Source organism: Mustelus asterias, chromosome 23 (genome assembly GCF_964213995.1).
Source record: "Mustelus asterias chromosome 23, sMusAst1.hap1.1, whole genome shotgun sequence".
NCBI lineage: Eukaryota > Metazoa > Chordata > Chondrichthyes > Carcharhiniformes > Triakidae > Mustelus > Mustelus asterias.
In genome coordinates this window covers 34474358-34495111 of record NC_135823.1, presented here as the reverse complement: position 1 = coordinate 34495111, position 20754 = coordinate 34474358, and the positions used below count along the sequence as shown (strand labels likewise).

Below are 20754 nucleotides of genomic sequence, written 5' to 3'. Positions count from 1 at the left end.
AGACCAAAACTGTACACAGTACTCCAGGTGTGGCCTCACCAGCACCTTATACAGCTGCAACATAACGTCCCTGTTTTTTAAACTCCATCCCTCCAGCAACGAGGGACAAAATTCCATTTGCTTTTTTAATTACCTGGTGCACCTGCAAACCAACTTTTTCCGATTCATGCACAAGGACATCCAGGTCCCTCTGCACAGCAGCATGCTGCAAACTTTTTACTATTTAAATAATATTCCATTTTGCCGTTATTCCTACCAAAATGGATGACCTCACATTCACATGTAGCCCTGCACATTTTTCTCTTCAGGTCCTTATCCAATTCCAAGCTGTGTTATGCCTCTTATGTTTTTGAATGCCTCCATCATGAACATTTTAAAACAACTTTAACAATATCCTGCACAGATTCACACGCTTACATCAATATGGTGCGATAACGGAGGAGGCCAAATCGGAGTTTTGGAACAGTGGATCAAATGGCTTATTTGTGTACAATGACAAGACTTTATATCGCTCTCCAGTCATCTTGACAAAAACAAATATCTGCGCCCTCCCACTTTAGATGTTTATTAAAAAATCACTAACTGTTAACCATAGAATCAATGAATGCCACAGACCACGTGGGGCTGGTAAATCTGTGCGATGATGTAATCAGCACCAACAGGGGGTGTGGTCTTAGGCGGATGACGACAGATCACCCCACGCCGCACTCCGCGCCCTGATTGGCTGTATCGCGCTGGTTCCAGCGGCACGCGGCCCAGCACCGCCCCCGCTCGCGCTGGTGCCCACTCAACCCAACTTGGAGTAAGCTGGCGGCTGATTGGTGAGATCTGCCTTCTGACGCGGGCCGCGCCCACCTCATCTCTGATCATTGAATGGTTTGTTTCGCTGTCAATCAGGCAGGTGGGGAGGTACCCGCCCCCTTTGGTTTCCGCCAGCAAGTTAGGTTTGTCGTGCCGTTTATTGACATGGTTGTACGGCAAGTGAGCTCGGTGTAAACACCAAATCGCGCCCCCCACCCACACCCACCCACCCACCCCCGGGCCGCTTTGCCGTCTCCCCACTTTGCATTCTGTGCCTTCGGACTATTTACCATGAATAACGGTGGGCAGCCGTACCCGGGTGCCGACCCGACCATGATGTTCGAGGACTCGAGCCTGGACAATCTGAACCCGTCTCTGACCGAGAGCAGTGAGATCGATAACGCGCTGCTCAATGACATTGATGGTGAGTGATGGGCAGGGCCTGGATGGGCAGGATCCTGAGGGCATTTGGGGTTGGCTGGGCAGGATCCACGGGAGTGTTAGGCAGAGCCCGGCTCCTGTGGGGGCATTACAAGGCAGGAGGTGGAGATGCCGGCGCTGGACTGGGGTGAACACAGTAAGAAGTCTTAACAACACCAGGTTAAAGTCCAACAGGTTTATTTGGTAGAGTGGCTTTTGCTACCAAATAAACCTGTCGGACTTTAACCTGGTGTTGTTAGACTTCTTACGGCATTACAAGGCATCCATGGGGATAGCCTGGCAGATATATTAATGTTGACTGGCACCTTGTCTTGCAGAACAGGACACTGCCTAATGGGCTTTTTGGAGCATCCAAGGGGTTGAGCTTGGCATCTCTGGAGCTTGGCCTCTTGTACAGCGATGGTTGTGGGTAGAATTAGGAATGTGTGGCATTTCTTAGCAAAACAATTGAACGTATTTTTTCTGGTATCAAAGTTAAGAGTGGTGGTAATAATATTGTTATGTGGCTTATTATTTCGGGTACATATACACGTACATAGAATTGTGTTCCGCTTGCTTATAAACTTTGTGCAACATTTTAATTCCGTGTACGTGCAAATGTTCAAATCAGATTTATCAGTATACAGTCATAAATGACTCAAATCCAGGGCAGTACTGGCAGCTTCACCCATTTACTGATTTTTTTCTTTAGTCAATCTTTCTTCCCAGGCTACTTCTACTATAACTTCAATAAACGTCTAAATGATTAAACCAACAGGTTTAGGAAAACACTTAGAACTGAATTCCACCCTGAATTCTTATAGGGTATTGGTAAAAGAAGAAAGTAACTGTATTGGCATTGAATTAAGATCTTAGTCATGTTAGTTTTTCGAATTTGTATGTGAAGTGGAGAGTGAACATGCTGTTTTGCCTGAATTAACATTAATCGTGTTAAATGTTTGAATTTGTATGTATGTATTTTTTTAGAAATGGAGAGTAAGCACGCTGTTTCGCCTGGTGCCCAATAGCATTGACTGCAAGATTGCTGAGTTGTGTGTTCAGTTCCAGGCAGACCTCTTTCAGCCTCTCGGGCAATGACGTCAGGCCGGGGTTACTAGCGGTTATTGCCTTCTGCTGCTGGGGAATTCTCAAGTTCATCTGCACATTGATCTACTCCGAGACACGTACAGCATTTGGAAACTTTGAATTTGTGCAAAGAAAAAGGGGCAGATTGCTGTACTTGTAATCCTTGATAAAATTTCAATTCCAAGAAGCCTTTTCTAATATTTATTTAACATGTTAAGTTTCAGTATTTTAAATGGGATCTTTTGAATTTAAAAAACCTTTCATTTTTCTGGAGCTCAAATTATGTCAAGTACGAGAATATGATTTTAAATGTTTCCAGTGAGTTTGAAGGCTGGTTGTCATGTTAGAGTGAGCTTTGGGAGCAAGTGTCCTATAGTAACCAGGGAGCAAGTGTCCTATAGTAACCTCTGGTTGTTCACCTTTCTGAATTAATCAGTGTCCCTGGAAGTATAGACTGTTAAAACAAATCCTTTCTGTCATGTCTGAATGGTTAGCCAAACATAGCGAGCGACTGGGGCACTTCAGCGATTGGTTCAACCAGATCACCTCATGGTAAAAAAAAACAGATTTCGAAATCCGCCCCTCAATTTGAATACAGTCGGTGGAATTTTTTTCTTAGGAGGAGGAGTAGACAAGAAGTAAAGCTGTTCTGTTTGCTTACTGCTCTGCAATGTGGTTTTGTGCATGCACTGTTCCGAGAGGTTAAGCAGATAAGATCCTGAGGTGTTCTAGTGCATTACTGAAAATATTGCTCTTAATGTAGCAAGATAATCCTTGTAGAAAGTTTTGAACAGATCAGGTGTGGCGATGGACTGCACATTTGAAGGTAATAATGTAGTTTTACCGTAAAGATTGAGGTGTGTTGGTGCAAATGATCTAAATTATCTTTGCTTTAACTTATGCAGGGTAATATATTTTAATGCTCTTTTAAACAGAGTAAATTTCTGTTCTCTCACAGTTTATAAGGTTCGTATTTGATTTTATATGTTGTTTCAATTTTAGTATGTAGCATTGAATGACATCAAAATATAATTAAGTTTATTTTGAAAACAAAGCTTTAAAAACATTTGGGAACGTGGACGAAATTAATTTTAATGAGAGTATTGGTGTGATTTGCTTATAGTTGCAAAACAAACTAATTAATACTGATTCAAGATCTGAAATAGGCAAGGTAAAGTCACCATAGTTTTAAATGACCATAGGCTGCTCTCCCCTTGAAGGGAGAGCAGCCTATGGAGAGCAGCCTATGATATAGTAGCCTATTGGCTACTATCACAACTTCAGGATATCCTAAGACACATCATAATTAATTAGTTTTGAACTCCAGTCACCATTGTTACACTTGGATCATTTATTTTAGTGGCGCACATCTGCAATTTAGGGAAGAATACATGATCTCATCTGATTGCAGTAACTGTCCCATCAGTCCCCTTTCTTTTTTACTGTGCATTCTGTAAAGGTAACAACTTATTTATCCAATTATGTCATTTTGTGTTCTGCTTGCTTTTCAGATATGTTACAGCTGATTAGCAATCAGGATGGAGAGTTTCCTGAATTATTTGACAACCACTTTACTAGCAGCCCTCTGCAGGATAGCAGTTCACCCGTCCCACCTAACCAGGGTTCACTGAACTTGTCCCTCGACAGTCTCTTGGGGAATAGCAGCAAGAGTCAAATTCCTGTAAAAATGTACCAAGGGCCTGTGCTCCAACAGCAGCTTCAGCATCCACAGCAGCCGCAGCTCCTTCGGGGCCCCTCTCCACAACATGTCAAACAAGAAACTGCTCCGAGCCAACAGCAGCAACAGCCCCTCATGATGTCGCAGAGTTTTACACCTTCAGCACAATTGCAGCCACAATTTGTGCAGCAGCAGCAGTTGCTGGGCTTCCAGAATTCCAATGGATTTACAGGTAATAGATTATCATTAGCACTGCTCTGAATATAGCTTGGGATTATTTTATGGTCCGAGACTTTCGACAGTTAAATAGAAATCTTATAAATAGACATGTAATCATCTTTATGTGTTCATAAATGTGTGTTTCTTTTCACTCTTCTAATCTTATTTCAAGATACAGTAATCAATGATAAACTATAGATATGGGACTTTGAGCCTTTTAAACTGGGCTGATACTGGTATTTGCTAGTTCTTATCTGATGGGCAGCTAGCAGGAAGGAAAAAGCAAACATTCAGCTTCCGATAGGTTTATCATAGGTGATAAGGGGCAAAGAAATGTTGATTTAAGTAAAGATGTCCTTCTTTAGGTATTGAGTGTAACATAGCACTGTATTAAATTGCAAGTAAAGTCACCTATCTTTTCCCTCTCATTTTCTTTCTTTCTCTTTTAAAAACATTGAATAGTTCTGGCATTGTATCTGTGGGCATATATTAGCCTCTAGTATGGCACCCAAATAGTTATTCATCTGAGCTGCTGGCAGGGAATTTGACAGTTAGAGGGGTGGCGTGGAAGGCATTACAGCCAAGTACAATCTTTCCTGCCCTGACACCCCTATTTGACATTTCCGGCATTGGCTACTAGATGTAATCAGTGGAAAATGAGACTGTCTTTCCATTATTTTAATCATCTCCCTGGGCTGAGATGTTACACTGCCCCCTACTGGCATCGACTAATTCAGCACAAACCAGAGTTGAACCTGGAGCTCTGTGTTCATTTTCGCAATAGACAATGTATTTACCAAAGAGGTAAGGTTCAATCTCACAAATCATTAATTGGACCACAATTAGAATATTTATCCAATTTTAGGTCCTGTTCTTTTCATAAGGATGTCAAGGATGTGGAAATAGTAGGATGAGATTTGTTAGGATCATTGAAAGAATAAGGGGTTTTAGTTATGAAGAGACTAGAGAAACGAGGTGGGATTTTCCAGTCCTCCCGTGGCATGTTTTCCAGCAGTGGCTCGCTATTGGCTGCCAGTGGGATCTTCTGGTCCTGCCAATGTCTACGGTGTTTTGTATGCCTTGCCTATCCAGTCACTGGGGAACCTGGCGCGGAGGATCACCTTCAGTGGGTCTGGAAGATCCCACCGGCCAGAAGGGCTGGAAAATCCTGCCCAAGGACTCTGTTCATTAGAATTTAATGGGAGATATGAGGATAAATCAGGAAGTTCTGTGGCGTTGCTTGATAGTTTAGTTTATTTTATTAGTGTCACAAGTAGGCTTATATTAATACTGCAGTGAAGTTACTGTGAAAATCCCCTCGTCGCCACACTCCAGCATCTGTTAGGGTACACTGAGGGAGAATTTTTAGCATGGCCAATGCACCTAAGAAAGGTTTAAGATTGACAATAGAATGAATGGAGAAGATAGGAGAATTTTTCAAAACAGTTATTCCACCAAGAGCAATAGTGGGAGCAAGAATCTATGATGGTTTTCAAAAGGAAAGTGGATAATTATTTTAAGAACCGATTTTTTTCCCCCCCAAGAGGGTAGGAGAAGGCTAATCAAATAAGATGAGGTGAGAATTGAACTTTTTTTGCTCATAATCAATCTGCAACTGAGGCATCAGGATTCTCCAGATAGCCTCATGTGTTGAATTGCCTGGGGTGGAAAATTCCATAGCTTTGAGGACTGTTGCCTTCAGAATGTAATTTATTAAGTCTTGCAGTGCCAGTATTCGGCCACTCAGAGGGTCCCCAGAATCAGAAACTGCCTTTGCATTACTCACAGATGAGTGCAAGTGCATTTGGCAATGCATGTCAACCTGTTTGACAGTGCAGAAAGTCACAGCAGGGCTGGTTTCTGTTTACACTTGCCTGCTTTCCAACAGTGGTTGCTGTGTGAAGCAAAACTTATGTTAGATTTTTTTTTAAACTGCACCTGTCCCCTTATCTAGTGCTATTGAGGTTGATTGTGGTACCGTTGCCTCCAAGATCAATTAGGAATGATGATTGAACCTTGAGCCTTCCCGCAATGTTGGGGCCCCATTTCACAATGAGCAAGTGCATATCAACTGAGCTATGGAAATAGTACTTGAGTTGAATGTTTAGGCGAGAGTGTCTTGTATTTCTTTGCATGTCTTGCGTTCAACAAGGTGCCATGTAAAAGGCTGCCAAACAAGATACAAACTTATGGAAATGGTGATATATTAGCACAAATGGAGGACTAGCTAACAGGAAAAGGATAGTCAAAATAAATGAGTCATTTTTGGGATGGCAAACTGTAACTAGTGCGGTACAATAGGAATCGATGGTGGGGCCTCAGCAATTTACAATCTTTATTAATGACTTGGGTGAAGAAACTGACTGTATTGAAGCCAAATTTGTGATGTTACAAATATAGATAGGAAAGCAAATTGTGAGGAGGACACAGTCTGCATGAGGATATAAATAGAATAGAAAATCATTGATTATATCCCAGAATGTGGCCATTTAACTTTTTATGTCTGTGTGGGCTCACTGAAGGAGCAGTTCACCTATTGCCACGCCCCTGTTTTGCTCCATCGATCTGCAATTTGTTTCCTTTTCAAATAATGATTCAACTCCTTTTTGAAAGCCTCGATTGACCCTGGCTCCACCACACTCCGTGCATTTTAGATCCTTATTCACGCTGTCTGCACCCTTCATGATTTTGAATACCTCTATCATATCTCCTCTCAACCTTCTCTTCTCCAAGGAGAACAGTCCCAACTTCTGCAAAGGGTTAAGTGAATGGGCAAAAATTTAACAGACGGAGTATAATGTGGGAAAATGTGAGGTTGTCCACTTTGGCAGGAAGAATAGAAAAGCAGAATATCATTGAAATGGATAGAGCAGTAGAGGCCAGGTCATTGCATCTATTCAAGGTTGTGTTAGATGGATTTTTGATTGATAAGGGAATCGTAGGTTATTTAAAGTTAGGTAGGAAAGTGGAGCTAAGGCCACAATTAGATCAGCCAAGTTCTTCTTGAAGGTGCAGTAAGGTCAAGGGACTGAATGGCTTGCCTCTGCTCTTTTTTTTTGTTCTTGCATATAACCATAGAAAAATGCAAGTGTAGATAGTTTCTGGCATATAGAACTCTAATATAACCATGCCATGTTGATTTAAATCTGGCTGCCTGGAATATCTTTTCTCTTACCTTGTCATTCTGGCAACCCTTCTCACTGTAAGTGCCACTGCATATGCAAATCTAACCTTTCTAGAACTGTCAGTTGAAGCTGCCTTCTAAAGTCAACGTTAAGCAGCTTAAAATAGATTAGAAAGTTATGGCTGAATGTTATCTATAAGTTTTCAGAGTGAGATGCCTCCAAGTGAGATTAAGGTCACTGTTTCAATAACCCCACCATGCATTAATGGTAAACTTAAGAAATGTAAGTATTACTTGCAGTATCGTTAAACATAAGAACATAAGAAATAGGAGCAGGAGTAGGCCATCTAGCCCCTCGAGCCTGCCCCGCCATTCAATAAGATCATGGCTGATCTGAAGTGGATCAGTTCCACTTACCCGCCTGATCCCTATAACCCCTAATTCCCTTACCGATCAGGAATCCATCTATCCGTGATTTAAACATATTCAACGAGGTAGCCTCCACCACTTCAGTGGGCAGAGAATTCCAGAGATTCACCACCCTCTGAGAGAAGAAGTTCCTCCTCAACTCTGTCCTAAACCGACCCCCCCTTTATTTTGAGGCTGTGTCCTCTAGTTCTAGTTTCCTTTCTAAGTGGAAAGAATCTCTCCATCTCTACCCTATCCAGCCGCTTCATTATCTTATAGGTCTCTATAAGATTCCCCCTCAGCCTTCTAAATTCCAACGAATACAAACCCAATCTGCTCAGTCTCTCCTCATAATCAACACCCCTCATCTCTGGTATCAACCTGGTGAACCTTCTCTGCACTCCCTCCAAGGCCAACATAATATAATAAACATAATATAGGAATAGTCCTGATGTGAGGATCTGTGTTGAATGAGCGGCCTTTTCATTTCAGTGACACTAGCTGAATGAAATATTTTGTTTTTTACATTCATTTATGAAATGTGGGTGTTGCTGGTTAGGCCAGCATTTATTGCCCATCCCTAGTTGCCCTTGAGAAAGTGTTGTGAGCTGCCGCCTTGAACCGCTACAGTCCCTGAGGTGTAGATGTACCAGCGGCAGTGAAGGAATGGTGGTATAATTCCAAGTGAGGATGGGTGAATGTCTTGGAACGGAACTTCCTGGTGGTGCTGTCCCCACGTATCTGCTCTTGTCCTTCAAGATGATAGTGACCGTGGGTTTGGACCAAAGTGCTGCCTAAAGAACCTTGGTGAGTTCCTGTAGCGTATCTTGTAGATGGCACACACTGCTGCTGCCGTTCATCGGTGGTGGAGGGATTGAATGTTTGTGGGGTAGTCATCAAGCGGGCTGCTTTGTCCTGGTTGAGTGTTGTTGAAGTTGTATTCATTCAGGCAAGTGGAGAATATTCCATCATATTCCTGACTTGTGCCTTGTAGATGGTGGACAGGCATTGGGGAGTCTCTCATTGCAGGATTCCTAGCCTTTGACCTACTCTGGTAGTATTTATATGGCTAGTCTAGTTCAGTTTCTGGTCATTGGTAACCCCTGTGTGACACAAACGTTTGTTTATTTGAGTAGAATTGTTTGTAAAATGAAAATAATTCTTGAGCTGTATGAATTTTAAGGTACAGGAAAGGTAGAGATGGAATGTGTATTTGGTTCTGGGGCTCACCAACAGCTGAATCCTCCCTACCAGTTTCAGAATCAAGCTAACTTAAATGGGAAAGTAAGGGAGAAAATTGATACTTTTACACATATGTATTGTGTTAATGCCTGAGACTTTAAGGGAAAATAATGAAACTTAAAAGTTGAATTTCATGCACACTTATGTGTGAGAAAGCAATTTCCTGAGTTTTCCTTTTCCTTCAAGTTATCTTGATAGAATAGCTGAGGAAAAACTGTTTCCACTAGCAGGTGCGTCAATAACCAGGGGTCACCAATTTAAGATGATTTGGAAAAGGATAATGCAATGAGTTATGATCTGGAGTGTGCTCCATTTAAAATATGGTAAAAGCAGATTTAAAAGTAACTTTGACTAGCAAATTACAAATACATTTGGAATGGAAAAATGCAAGGCTTTAGGGAAAGAGCATGGAGTAGGACTAATTGGATAATTCATTCAAAGAGACAGCAAAGGCACAATGTGCTGAATAGTTTCTGTGCCTTGAGACTTTTTACGATTCAGACTTCATTTAGCAGCATTTTCGAGCCTGTCAGCATAAAAGACATAGAGTGATGCACAACTTTACATCAATCAGGCCTCAAGGAGGGCCAGTTCTGTCAGAATGGTGAAAGGCTACTTAAGGTTAAGAAAGTGTTCTGATGTAGAGAATTTTTAAACTAGGAAAAAGAACTTGGGGGAAGAAACAGTAAAAGATTTATTGCTGGCAAGGTTAAACTGCATGAGGTCATTGCAAATAAGAGACTTGTGAGGTGTAAACTTATTGCATCGTTACGTTGCCTGACATGAACCTTGCAGTATTGGAAGCTTGTTATAATACACTGACTGATTTCAATTGCTTTCAATTACATTGCTGATTTCAATCTATAGCTGTGCTTTTCACCCTGCAGAAAGTTGATTTCCCAAAAGGAATATTTCTTTGTAGAAGAAATATGATTTTGCTTTTTAATTTAAAAATCATGTTTTTAGTAGATTGGGGAATTTATTTTAAAACAATGGCTGTGAAAAGAGCTTACACTTTCACAACCAGACTTCCCAATCCCAAAGCACTGCATGTCCAAAATGTTGTCACTATTATAACATGTTGTGCACAGCAAGACCCTGCAAACATCTGCATAATCTTCTGTTTCACTAACGGTGGATGTGGGATTAATGTTGACCAGGAGAACTCCCCAACTCTTTGACCAGCACTATGAGATCTTTCTATGAGATCCCTTTCGAAGATGCAGCAGTCCCTCATTACTGCAATAGCATTGTGTGCTGAAGTCTTGGAGTGGGGCTTAATCTCAATCACCAACAAGAGTACTACCACAGAGCCAAAGCTGACACCTAAGTAAGATGTTTAACCCTCTAGCAAATTGAAGTTTAATTTTCTTCTGGCTTTATTTTGTGCAGCACCACTACAGGGTATGGCCACCCAGCAGCTCCAGGGCCTGGCAGTTCCACAGCAGATTCAGCCCATGACCATTCAGGCCCAGGTCCAGAATATTTCCGCTCAGCACCTTTTAACCACTGCGCCAGCTATTTCTACCCCAACTATCTCGTCACCGCTCCAGCAACTACCTGTAAGTGATTTCAGTTACCGGGAACAAAGGGGGTGGGTGAGAGTGAAAAGAAGATTGGTATGTTGCAGACCTAGATTCTGATTTCTGGTTTAATATATTCCGCAAGTGTAGAGAATTTTAGAGTAAGGATGACGTTTGTATGTCTATTCCTGTGTGAACACCCGAGCGTTGTAACAGTTATCACTGGTGAATTTCTGAGTGTTGATCTCATACACCTCTGTCTTCTGTACATCAGCTCTACTCTGCTCCAGTTTCGTTGACATTGGGAGCACTTCAGTAACAAGATCCCCTTATTGCATTTTTATTTCAGGAAATGAAGACATCCTGGTATTATTCAAGTGCATAATTCTGTTCCAGACAAGGAATTGGCAGGGTGGCATAAGGACACACTGGCACAGGGCCTGGTTCTAGGAATAGCTGACAGTTTACCTTTCATGAATTTGCTGGAAATACTGAAAGGAATATTGTATAAAAGCTGGGTTGTCAACTAAACCGCAGTTACAAACATGGAAAGTGAATGAATTAAACTGTGGGTTGGTGGTGTTAAATCCACAAATAAAACCTGTTGTTTATAATTCTCAATTTGATCAGCAGCCCAGTCACAATTCAATAATCTAAATTATGATGGCTTCAGAAAAACAAAGCTGTTTTCAACCAGCTGTAGATCTGAGTGTACCTTGTATAAATATTGAGTGAATGATTTATACAGCTATTTGTTGGCTGTCACGCCAAGTTAGAGACTGATGAAGCAAGAGAGGATCTTTGTTTGACACAGGGAACTGCAGCATGTCGGACAGAAAAACCTGAAGTAGTTGATCTTGGGGCAATAATTTGGGAGTCACAATTTGCCTGAGTGCCCTTGAGCAAGAGAGGGGAGAAAAGCAGCAACGTTTCTTACTCTTGATCACTGTCCAGTGTGGACCTTGATTTGAGGACAAAATTGAGTCATGACTCTCTCTAAAGTCAAATGACCCACTGACACTTGCTACATAGGTTCACAATTTGCAGATACAGGATGATACCCAAAGTTTGCAGAATCCAATTCCAGGAGATGATGAGGGGAGAAAATTTGCAAAAATGATTGAAAAATGTTGAGAACCTTTCATGCTTCTCTCATGAAAATAGAGCTGCTCTACTAACATGTCATGGATCATGGAATACGACTCTGGAAAAAAGTTTTGCAATGGCAGAAAGTAGAGATTGAGCAGGAATTTAAAAATATGGGTTTGTCTTGATTTTCACAGTAACTTTGTTGCAGTGTTAATGTAAGCCGCCTTGTGACACTAATAAATGAACTTTACATTTTCCTATCGCTGTTCTTCTGCAGCTACTTCTCCAGCCCCAGTTCATTAAGGCTGACTCATTGCTTCTGACAGCTCTGAAGCCAGACGGAAGCACTGTTGTCACGTCAGTGAAATCTCCTACCATATCAACTCTCGCAACCAGCACTACTCCCATTCAAACCACATCGCTGCACATGCCGGTAAGTAAACTATGGCTATCATTATCATTGTGTAACATTGGGAGAAAAGGATGGTTTTAGTCGATTTTTTTTTTGTTAAAATTAATTTACAGAATGTAGGCGTCGCTGGCTAGGGCCAGCATTTATTGCTCATCCCTAATTACCTTCAGAAGTTAATGGTGAACCAATATGTAAAGGGTCCAACTAGGGAAGGGGCCATACTAGACCTGTTATTGGGAATGAGCCCAGACAGGTGATCGAAGCTTCAGTGGGGGAGCATTTCGCAAACAGTGACCATAAGTAAGTTTTAAGTTCCTTATGGATAAGGATAAGAGCAGTCCTTGAGTGAAAGTACTAAATTGGGAAAAGGCTAACTATGAAAATATTAGGCAGGAACTGGGGAATGTAGATTGGGGGGCAGCTGTTTGAGTATAAATCCACACCTGTCATGTGGAAATCTATTAAAGGCCAGTTGGTTAGAGTTCAGCACAAGCATGTTCCTGTGAAAATGAAGGATAAGGATGGCAAGATTCGGGAACTTTGGATGACAAGAAAAACTGAGTTTAGTCAAAAAGGAAACATACATAAGATTTAGGAAGCTGAAGGTAGACAGAGCCCTCGAAGAATATAAAGAAAGCAGGAAAGAACAATTAGGAGAGCTAAAAGGGGCTATGAATTGTCTTTGGAAAGCAGGATTAAGGAAAATCTCAAGGTATTTTATATAAGGAACAAGGGGATAACTAGGGAAAGGGTAGGTCCACTGAAGGACAAATAAGGGAATTTATGCATGGAACCACAGGAAGTGGGTGAGGTTCTTAACGAATACTTTGCTTTGATATTCACAAAGGAGAATGACATGGTGGATGGTGAGTCTAGAGAGGGGTGTGTTGATGTTCTAGGGCCTGTCGATATTTTTTTTTAAAAAGATGGTGTTGGGTGTTTTGAAAAGATTAAGGTAAACAAGTGCCCTCGTCCTGATGGGATGTATCCCAGAATACTAAGTGAGGCAATTGCTGGGGCCTTGTTCGAAATTTTTGTATCCTCTTTAGTCACAGGAGAGGTTCCAGAGGACTGGATAATAGCCAATGTTGTTCCTTTGTTTAAGAAGGGCAACAGGGATAATCTGGGAAATTACAGGCCATTGAACCTTATGTCAGTGGTAGGGAAATTTTTGGAGAAGATCGAACTTATTAATGAAAGGCAGCATGGCTTTATGCGAGAGAGGTCATGTCTCACAAACTTGATTTCTTTGAGGAAGTGACAAAGATGATTGAGAGCAGGGGAGTTTATGTTGCCTACGTGGACTTTAGCAAGGCTTTTGACAAGATCTCTCATGGCAGGCTGAAACAGAAGGTGAAATCACGTGGGATCAGCGGTGAGCTGGCAAGATGGGTACAGAACTGGCTTGGTCATAATAGACAAAGTAGTGGTGAAAGGGTGTTTTTCTGACTGGAGATCTGAGATCAGTGGTGTTCCACAGGTACCAGTGCCCTGCGGAACACTACCAGAAGGATGTGGAGGCTTTGGGGAGGGTACAGAAAAAGTTTACCAGGATGCTGCCTGATTTGAAGCATATTAGCATATGAGGAGAGATTGGACAAATCAATCAAGCTGGCTGCTTTGCCCTGGATGGTGTTGAGATTCTTGGGTGTTGTTGGAGCTGCACTCATCCAGGGAAGTGGAGAGTATTCCACTACACTCCTGGCTTGTGCCTTGTAGGTGGTGGACAATCTTTGAAGAGTCAGGAGGTGAGTTACTCACCACAGGTTTCCTAGCCTTTGACCTGCTCTGGTAGCTGCAGTATTTATAAGGCTAGTCCAGTTCAGTTTCTGGTCAATGGTAACCTCCAGAATGTTATTAGTGGGGGATTCAGTGATGATAATACCATTGAATATCATGGGGCAACGGTTAGATCCTCTCTTGTTGAAGAAGATGGTTATTGCCTGGTGATGCGATTGTTACTTGCCACTGTCAGCCCAAGTCTAGATATTGTCCAGGATTTGGCTGCATTTGGTCGTGGGCTATTTGCTAGTCAAAGTAGAGAAACTACAAGCTACTAACTCCTTTGAATTATTCCATGCAAATGATGGTTTTGAACCTTTAAAATAAGATTACTGTTCATTGCCGAAATGTGATCCAAGACTAAATTATTGTCTTTGCTGAGATTTTCTACTATCTATGTGAAAGTAGTGCTGTATAATTGAGCAAAGAAAGAGGTATGGTTTGATGTGGTGGAGTGGAGTCTTGATTATTGCACGTTGAACACACATCAATGTATGCTTGGTTTTCACTTTTATGTATCTAAATGTTTGAACCAATTAGGTACAAGTGTGATGCATAGTGTACGAGTAGTAATAGTTTTGAGAATGTGTTTATAATCCAGATCTTACACTTTGTACCAAACAAATCACAACTAAACAATGCCTAAATAATACCGAGTGGTAGAGAGCCAATCATTTCCTGATGGACTTTCTGAAGCTCCAAAAACGAAACTGATTTCTTCTCATGGAAAATAGCAATGTAGCGCAAAAGCTAAAGAAACATTCAAAGACAAGACTAACTCGGCTTTGCCCTGCCCAATCTGAGAGTCTATCTACAATCACTGCTCCCCACAGGAGAGCAGTGATCTTAAAGGAGCAGAACGATTTGACCAATAAATATCACAGACTGAGCTCCAGAACATGTTATCAGTCGACATCATCACAAGAGATCCACTAGCATTTAATTTAAATTGAGAAAGCTGTGTAAAGGGCCAAAATATGTTTGCTGCACTACCTAAAGTTGCCGTCGATTTCAGTACATGACATGCATTTTGAGTTTAGGAGGAGTGAGGAAGCCAAAGAGTTCTTATTTAATAACCTTTATACCTTTTTACTTCAGTAATTTGTTCCTGCTTATTAATTATACATGAGTGAGTTTTAGCAAGCTTTTTAACTCAAATTCATCAAGTCCAATCCTGATTCTATGCTAACTTAACCATTGCCAGCAAGGGGCCACAGATAACAATTGGGGAAATTACCTGGCATGCTTATTCCCTACCCCACCAACTCACTGATGCGAAGGCCATGTGGAGCACCCTTATTACCCCTGGTTGGCTAATGGCAGGTACTAGGAATTAAGCCATGACCTTATTTAGGGTGACACAGTGGCACAGTGATTAGCACTGCTGCCTCACAGTGCAAGAGACCCATGTTTAATTCTGGCCTTGGATGACTGTGTGGAGTTTGCACGTTCTCCACGTCTGCGTGGTTTTCCTCCCACAGTCCAGAGATGTGCAGGTTAGGTGGATTGGCCATGCTAAATTGATCCTTAGTTTCCCAAGATATGTAGATTACATGGGTTAGCAATGGGAAATGTTGGGGCTACAGGGATAGGGTGGGTGGTAGGCCTGGGTAAGATACTCTTCAGAGAGTTGGTGCAGACTCGATGAGCCAAATGGCCTCATTCTGCACTGTAGGGATTCTATGACCTTCCAGATTTCTGTGCATTGCTACTGTTTGTTCTCATTTTCTGAGTCCTAACAGCAAGGAAAGTTCAGAGGAGCAATGACTTTAGTATTATATATTGCATTCTGTAGTTTGCAATTTAATAAAAGCTGACCTATTGATTTTAAACAAATATTAGTGTGAACTCTTTAGCGTCAGAATCCAGTCGAACTTTGTTTATAAATTTTATATTTTCCAGGCTCTTGTCAGTGGAAACACAATTTTGACAACAGTTCCTCTCATGGTAGATGCAGACAAACTTCCTATCAACCGTATGCCAGTGATTGGCAAACCCTGCAATGCACCAAACAAGGGGGAAAAACGTACGGCACACAATGCTATTGAGAAACGCTACAGGTCATCCATCAATGACAAGATTGTGGAGCTAAAAGACCTTGTTGTTGGCACTGAAAGCAAGGTAAAGTACTTCTGTTAAACAAAAAGAATCTGTCCATTAACTGAAAAAGTGCAATAATTACATGTTCATACTTAATAACATGACCCTTTTTGATGTATTTTTTTAACAAAATGAGAACAGTTTCCTAGTGCCTTGCTGGGCACCAGGTATGGCGATTCTGAACTATGCCAATCACTACAATCTAAGTCAGATCGCTGGACTGTGGAATCTGCTGCAATAAGTTAACCCATGAAAAGATAAGCAAATGTTTCAATTTCTGATCATTATCCTCTGATCCATGTTGGAAAGTATGCAATTGTCATCTGGGGTCTAGTTCAGCTGTGATGCACCTGCAGTCAGTTATCCTGCTGACACTTGTCGAGTTTTGTGCATTAAGAATGATCACTGAATTATCAGAGAGGAGCTGACACACACGGAATTGAATAATAATGTGAGCCAAGGCCTTTAGGAGAGGAAGGAAAAACTTAGTAAAACGCAAAGAAAATATCTTCCACTCCCTTTTTGACCTTGCTGTAGCTTTCCTTCCAAACCCAACTTGCACCCAACCCTGAATAAAGCAGACATAAGACAAGCAGGCATTCTGCAGCTACTTCTCCACTGATGCTGCAAATCATGACTATTTGGTATTTGTTGCAAAATAATAGTCTGGACCAAGGCGTTTTCCAAGTTTTCCTTCCTTTCAGGGAAGCATATTGCCTTGTAATGAACGACTCGGAATCAAAACCTCCCATGTGATGAGTGATACAGGTACATTAATGTATCCAAAGAAACTGCAGGACAGGCTCACTGAGTGTACTATCTGCTTCTTAACGAATTTGTGGTATTTTGTAAACCTTTTTGTTTTCCTTCTTTGCCTGGGCAGTTGAACAAGTCAGCAATTCTGAGGAAAGCTGTTGATTATATCCGCTTCCTGCAACAAACCAATCAGAAGTTGAAACAGGAGAACATGGTGTTGAGAATGGCTGCCCAGAAAAATCGTAAGTGTTCAGCGCGTGGTACACATTTCAGATGGTGCAAATTGAGGGGAAAATGGGAATCTCAGCTATTTGTGTCACTTAGTCCAAATATGATACACCTGCTTTTATTTGATGTGGTTTAGGAACTATCTCCTGAGCATGCTGGTTACATGCACTTGTGTTTGTACTGCCACTTTCGTGTTCACAGCTCAATATAGTTGTAGCAAGACTTCCCTAATTTTATACTCCATCCCCCATGCAGTAAAGATCAACATTCCATTTGCCTTCCTGAATAATTTATGTACCTGTGTGTGTGAACTTTTTGTGATTCATGTATGAGGGCGCTCAGATCCCTCTCCACTGCAGCATTCTGCAGTATCTCTCCATTTCATCATATTTTGCTTTTCCATTCTTTTCACCAAAGTGGACAACTTCACATTTTCCCACGTTATACTTCATCTGCCAAATTTGTGCCCACTTTTTTAATCTATCAATATCCCTTTGGCTACAATACATCCAAACCATTAATATAGATTGCAAATATTTGAGGCCTTAACACTGATTACCATTTGTAACCTGAAAATGACCCATTTATCCTTATTCTCTGGTTACTGTTCGTTAGTCAATCCTCTATCAAGATAATATATTATCCCCAATGTTATGCGTTCTTATCTTATGTGATAGCCTGTTATTTGGCACCTAATTAAGTGCCTTTTGGAAATTGCCAAATTGCAGTGGCTTTGGAATGCTTAGCATATCCATTTACTGAATGACACCAAAGTAGGGGAAGTCAATTGCAGAACCCTAAATAGTGACAATAAAATGGATGTTATCTTAATTGAATTTTGATTGAAAAGTGCATCTTAACCATCTATATTGTACGTGATACTTTTGTATCAAGTATGCTGTTCCGAAGCATATTTGCTACAAATGACCAACATAGCAGATATTGTACTAGTCTCCAGTGGGGTTGCACACTGAGTGTGAAGACCATGCGCTGTCTTCAGGTTAGCGGTGGGTAAGAGCTGGTGGAGTAGACATCATGTAATCACACCCTTTCTTGGAGTTGCAGGTTTTGTCCTTATTTTTATATTTCCGTTATAAATTCCAATGTCCACGCTTGTAATGGCAGCTGTTTATATAAACTTGTCCCACAGCTGCCATGATATGAAATGTGGATATGAAAATTTGCTATGGGGAAAATTTGACAGCAAGTGCAGCAAGACATTTAAAATATATATATATTGGTTAGTGACCTTTGCATTGAACTAGTTTCAATTTTTACTCTAGTTTTTCTTCTTTTGAGAAATGGTGTTTTGAAATAGTTTTGTACTTCAGGGTTGGATATTATTGGTATAATTCCCATTTATATCATGTATTGTGTCTAATTTCAGAATCTCTGAAAGACATTGTGGCTTCTAGTGGAATAAGTCTGGATGGAACAACAAATGGGTTCAAGCAGGATCCTGACCTGCTCACCCCACCACCGTCTGATGTTGGCTCACCGCCTCAGAACAGCCCATTCTCCATGAGCAGCAGTGATTCTGAGCCTGATAGCTTATTTTTTGATGATACCAAGGTACCTATAATTCTGTCAGGAGGCTGCTATTTTCACATTCTCCATTCAGCCAAAAAAAATGCTGTCGGTTTTTCTTCTGTGTTTCTTTTGCCTCACTTTATTTCTTTCCCCACTGCTTGCTAGACTTGAATTTTGTGACTAGCCATTATACTAAAAGACAATGGCCAAACAGTCATTGTCCACATCCAAGCCTTGCCGGTAAGTACTGGCAGGCCGTTTGATTATCGGACAAAGCCTGAAGTAGTGCATTCAGCACATGGCATTTCACCAGTTTATTGTCCAACTTTTCTCCTCATCCCTCAATACTTCCACTTAGTAAATAAAATATCACATTTACAGACCTCTGTTCACTGCATGTATGGCATCCTGGACCTATGTAGTTCACATTGTATGCATGAACAGGAGTAGACCATTCTCTCATCCCTACATGTGAAGTCATTTTTCAATTGGAAATAATGGATAGAGATCAGGAGGGGAATTTGACTGGGACATAGCTTCCTTTGGCTTAGAAACGCAGTGGGCAGTTGCAGTTCTAAAATGTCCCAGCTGAAATCAGCTAGCCCAAGACCAGCTATGGATTGATTAACTTTAAAGAAAAATGTTCTAATTTCTTCTAAACCTGTCATCAGTACATCTGGGCTTCATCCAGTCAAGAGCTCAAAAGGAACCTAAGTGTTAGATGTCTTCAAAACTAGTGTCACTTTTCTGCAGTGAATCGATGTACTTTTGCTACTTCTGGCAGCCCATCCAGTACTTTAATTAACAGGAAACAAAACTTCCTCCTAAAGAATCCCAAGTACTCTACTGGTCAGAAAATACAGTAAAAATCCATTGAGCCCACATCATTATGGTAAAGGGAGAGGGGCTAGAATTAGTCCTGCTTAATCTATAATACCACAGTGTTTTTCCAAAACAGTTTTAATTTGGTTATAGCATTCAGGTTTCTGAATCAGAGGCATATGGGTTCAAGCCCCATTGCAGTGTCTGGCATGTAATCTGTCCAAGCTGATTCAGTGCAGAACTGAAGGTGTGCTATATTCTTGGATGTGCCTGTTTTGCATTATATAGTAAACAGGGCTGACTCTCTGATCAAGTGGGATATAAGTGATCTCACGGCATTATTTGAAGAAAAGCAGGGACATTCAGGCCCCCATTTATTCCTCAATCAATATAATCAAAAGAAAATTGTCACTTGCTAGTACAGAACTTGAATATTGCTTGAATATCACCGAAGTTTTTCATCTTATCAGGACAAAAGCAAGAATGCCAAATTTCAAACTATCACAACAATTTATAATACAGGGGAAAAGAGTGCTGATTGGCCGAAGTGTATCATGGAGAAAGTGGGGAACTATAGGCTTCCCACGCTTCCGGGTAATTTTTTTTAAAAAAGGTGCGAGGCTTGAAACGTTCCTTCTGGAATATGGAAATTAACCAGTGCAAAGGTGATGGGCTGAATGGCCGCCTTCTGCACTGCAACGATTCTGTGAACTTGTGAAATATTTCATTGATGTTTCTGGGACTTAGTGGTGAACAAAATGCCTGCAGCATTTGTCTACATAACAGCAGTGACTACACTTCAAAAGTAATTCATTGGCTGTGAAACGCTTTGGGATCTCTGAGGGGATGTGCAAAATTCTGTCAGGGTGAGAGAATGTCTGCTCATAGTCTGACTTTAAAAGATCTGAGAACGGACCAACTGCATCCTGTCAACTGGTAGTGAATACTGTAATCATAATCTCTTTAGGTGGTTGTTGTAGCTGGAGAGTACTTTTTATGCCATTGTTCAGCCATTGTGAGCACTGCCAAATTGTATAGCCATTTTGATTCATTTATTCAGGGGTTATCGGAAAACTGACTTTTGTTTTTTAAAAGCCAAGAAATATGAACTATTTTAGTCAGTTTATTCACAAAACAGTGGTTATTTGCGTAGCTGTAAAGTATAAGCCTGACTACCTTGAACTTGTATAACATGACATACAAATGTTACCAGGAAGATACTGAACCGGTTAGTGACATAATGAATGTTCTTAATATTTTTGAGACATCTCCTCTTGCTGAGGGTTATTCTAAATTTGCCTGTACCGGCTAGCAGACCGGGGCTGATTAATGAAAATGGATGATATTTCTAGTTTACTTGACAACTTTTGGGATTTGGGACTATTTGTATTGGAGATTATCATAGAATCCCTACAGTGCAGAAGAGGCCATTTGGCCCATCGAGCCTACGCTGACTCTCTGACAGAGTATCTTACCCAGGCCCTCTCCTCCACTCTATCCCCATAACCCCACACATTTACCATGGCTAATCCAC

General features: G+C 41.1%; 1 protein-coding gene across 2 annotated transcripts in view; it reads left to right on the top strand.

The window, feature by feature from the left end:
* Positions 1 to 960: 960 nt before the first annotated feature.
* srebf1 (sterol regulatory element binding transcription factor 1) overlaps positions 961 to 20754 on the top strand; it is a 39298-nt gene continuing 19504 nt past the window's right edge. Inside the window, exons 1-7 of one of the 2 annotated variants that reach the window (XM_078240233.1) lie at positions 961 to 1225; positions 3819 to 4217; positions 10371 to 10540; positions 11868 to 12023; positions 15687 to 15905; positions 16768 to 16882; positions 18256 to 18440. In XM_078240233.1, the coding sequence (XP_078096359.1) occupies positions 1093 to 1225; positions 3819 to 4217; positions 10371 to 10540; positions 11868 to 12023; positions 15687 to 15905; positions 16768 to 16882; positions 18256 to 18440 (1377 nt within the window). In that variant the 5' untranslated portion in view covers positions 961 to 1092. Of the gene's footprint in view, positions 1226 to 2924; positions 3134 to 3818; positions 4218 to 10370; positions 10541 to 11867; positions 12024 to 15686; positions 15906 to 16767; positions 16883 to 18255; positions 18441 to 20754 lie in introns of those variants that run through there. The other variant, XM_078240234.1, reaches the window with a different exon arrangement.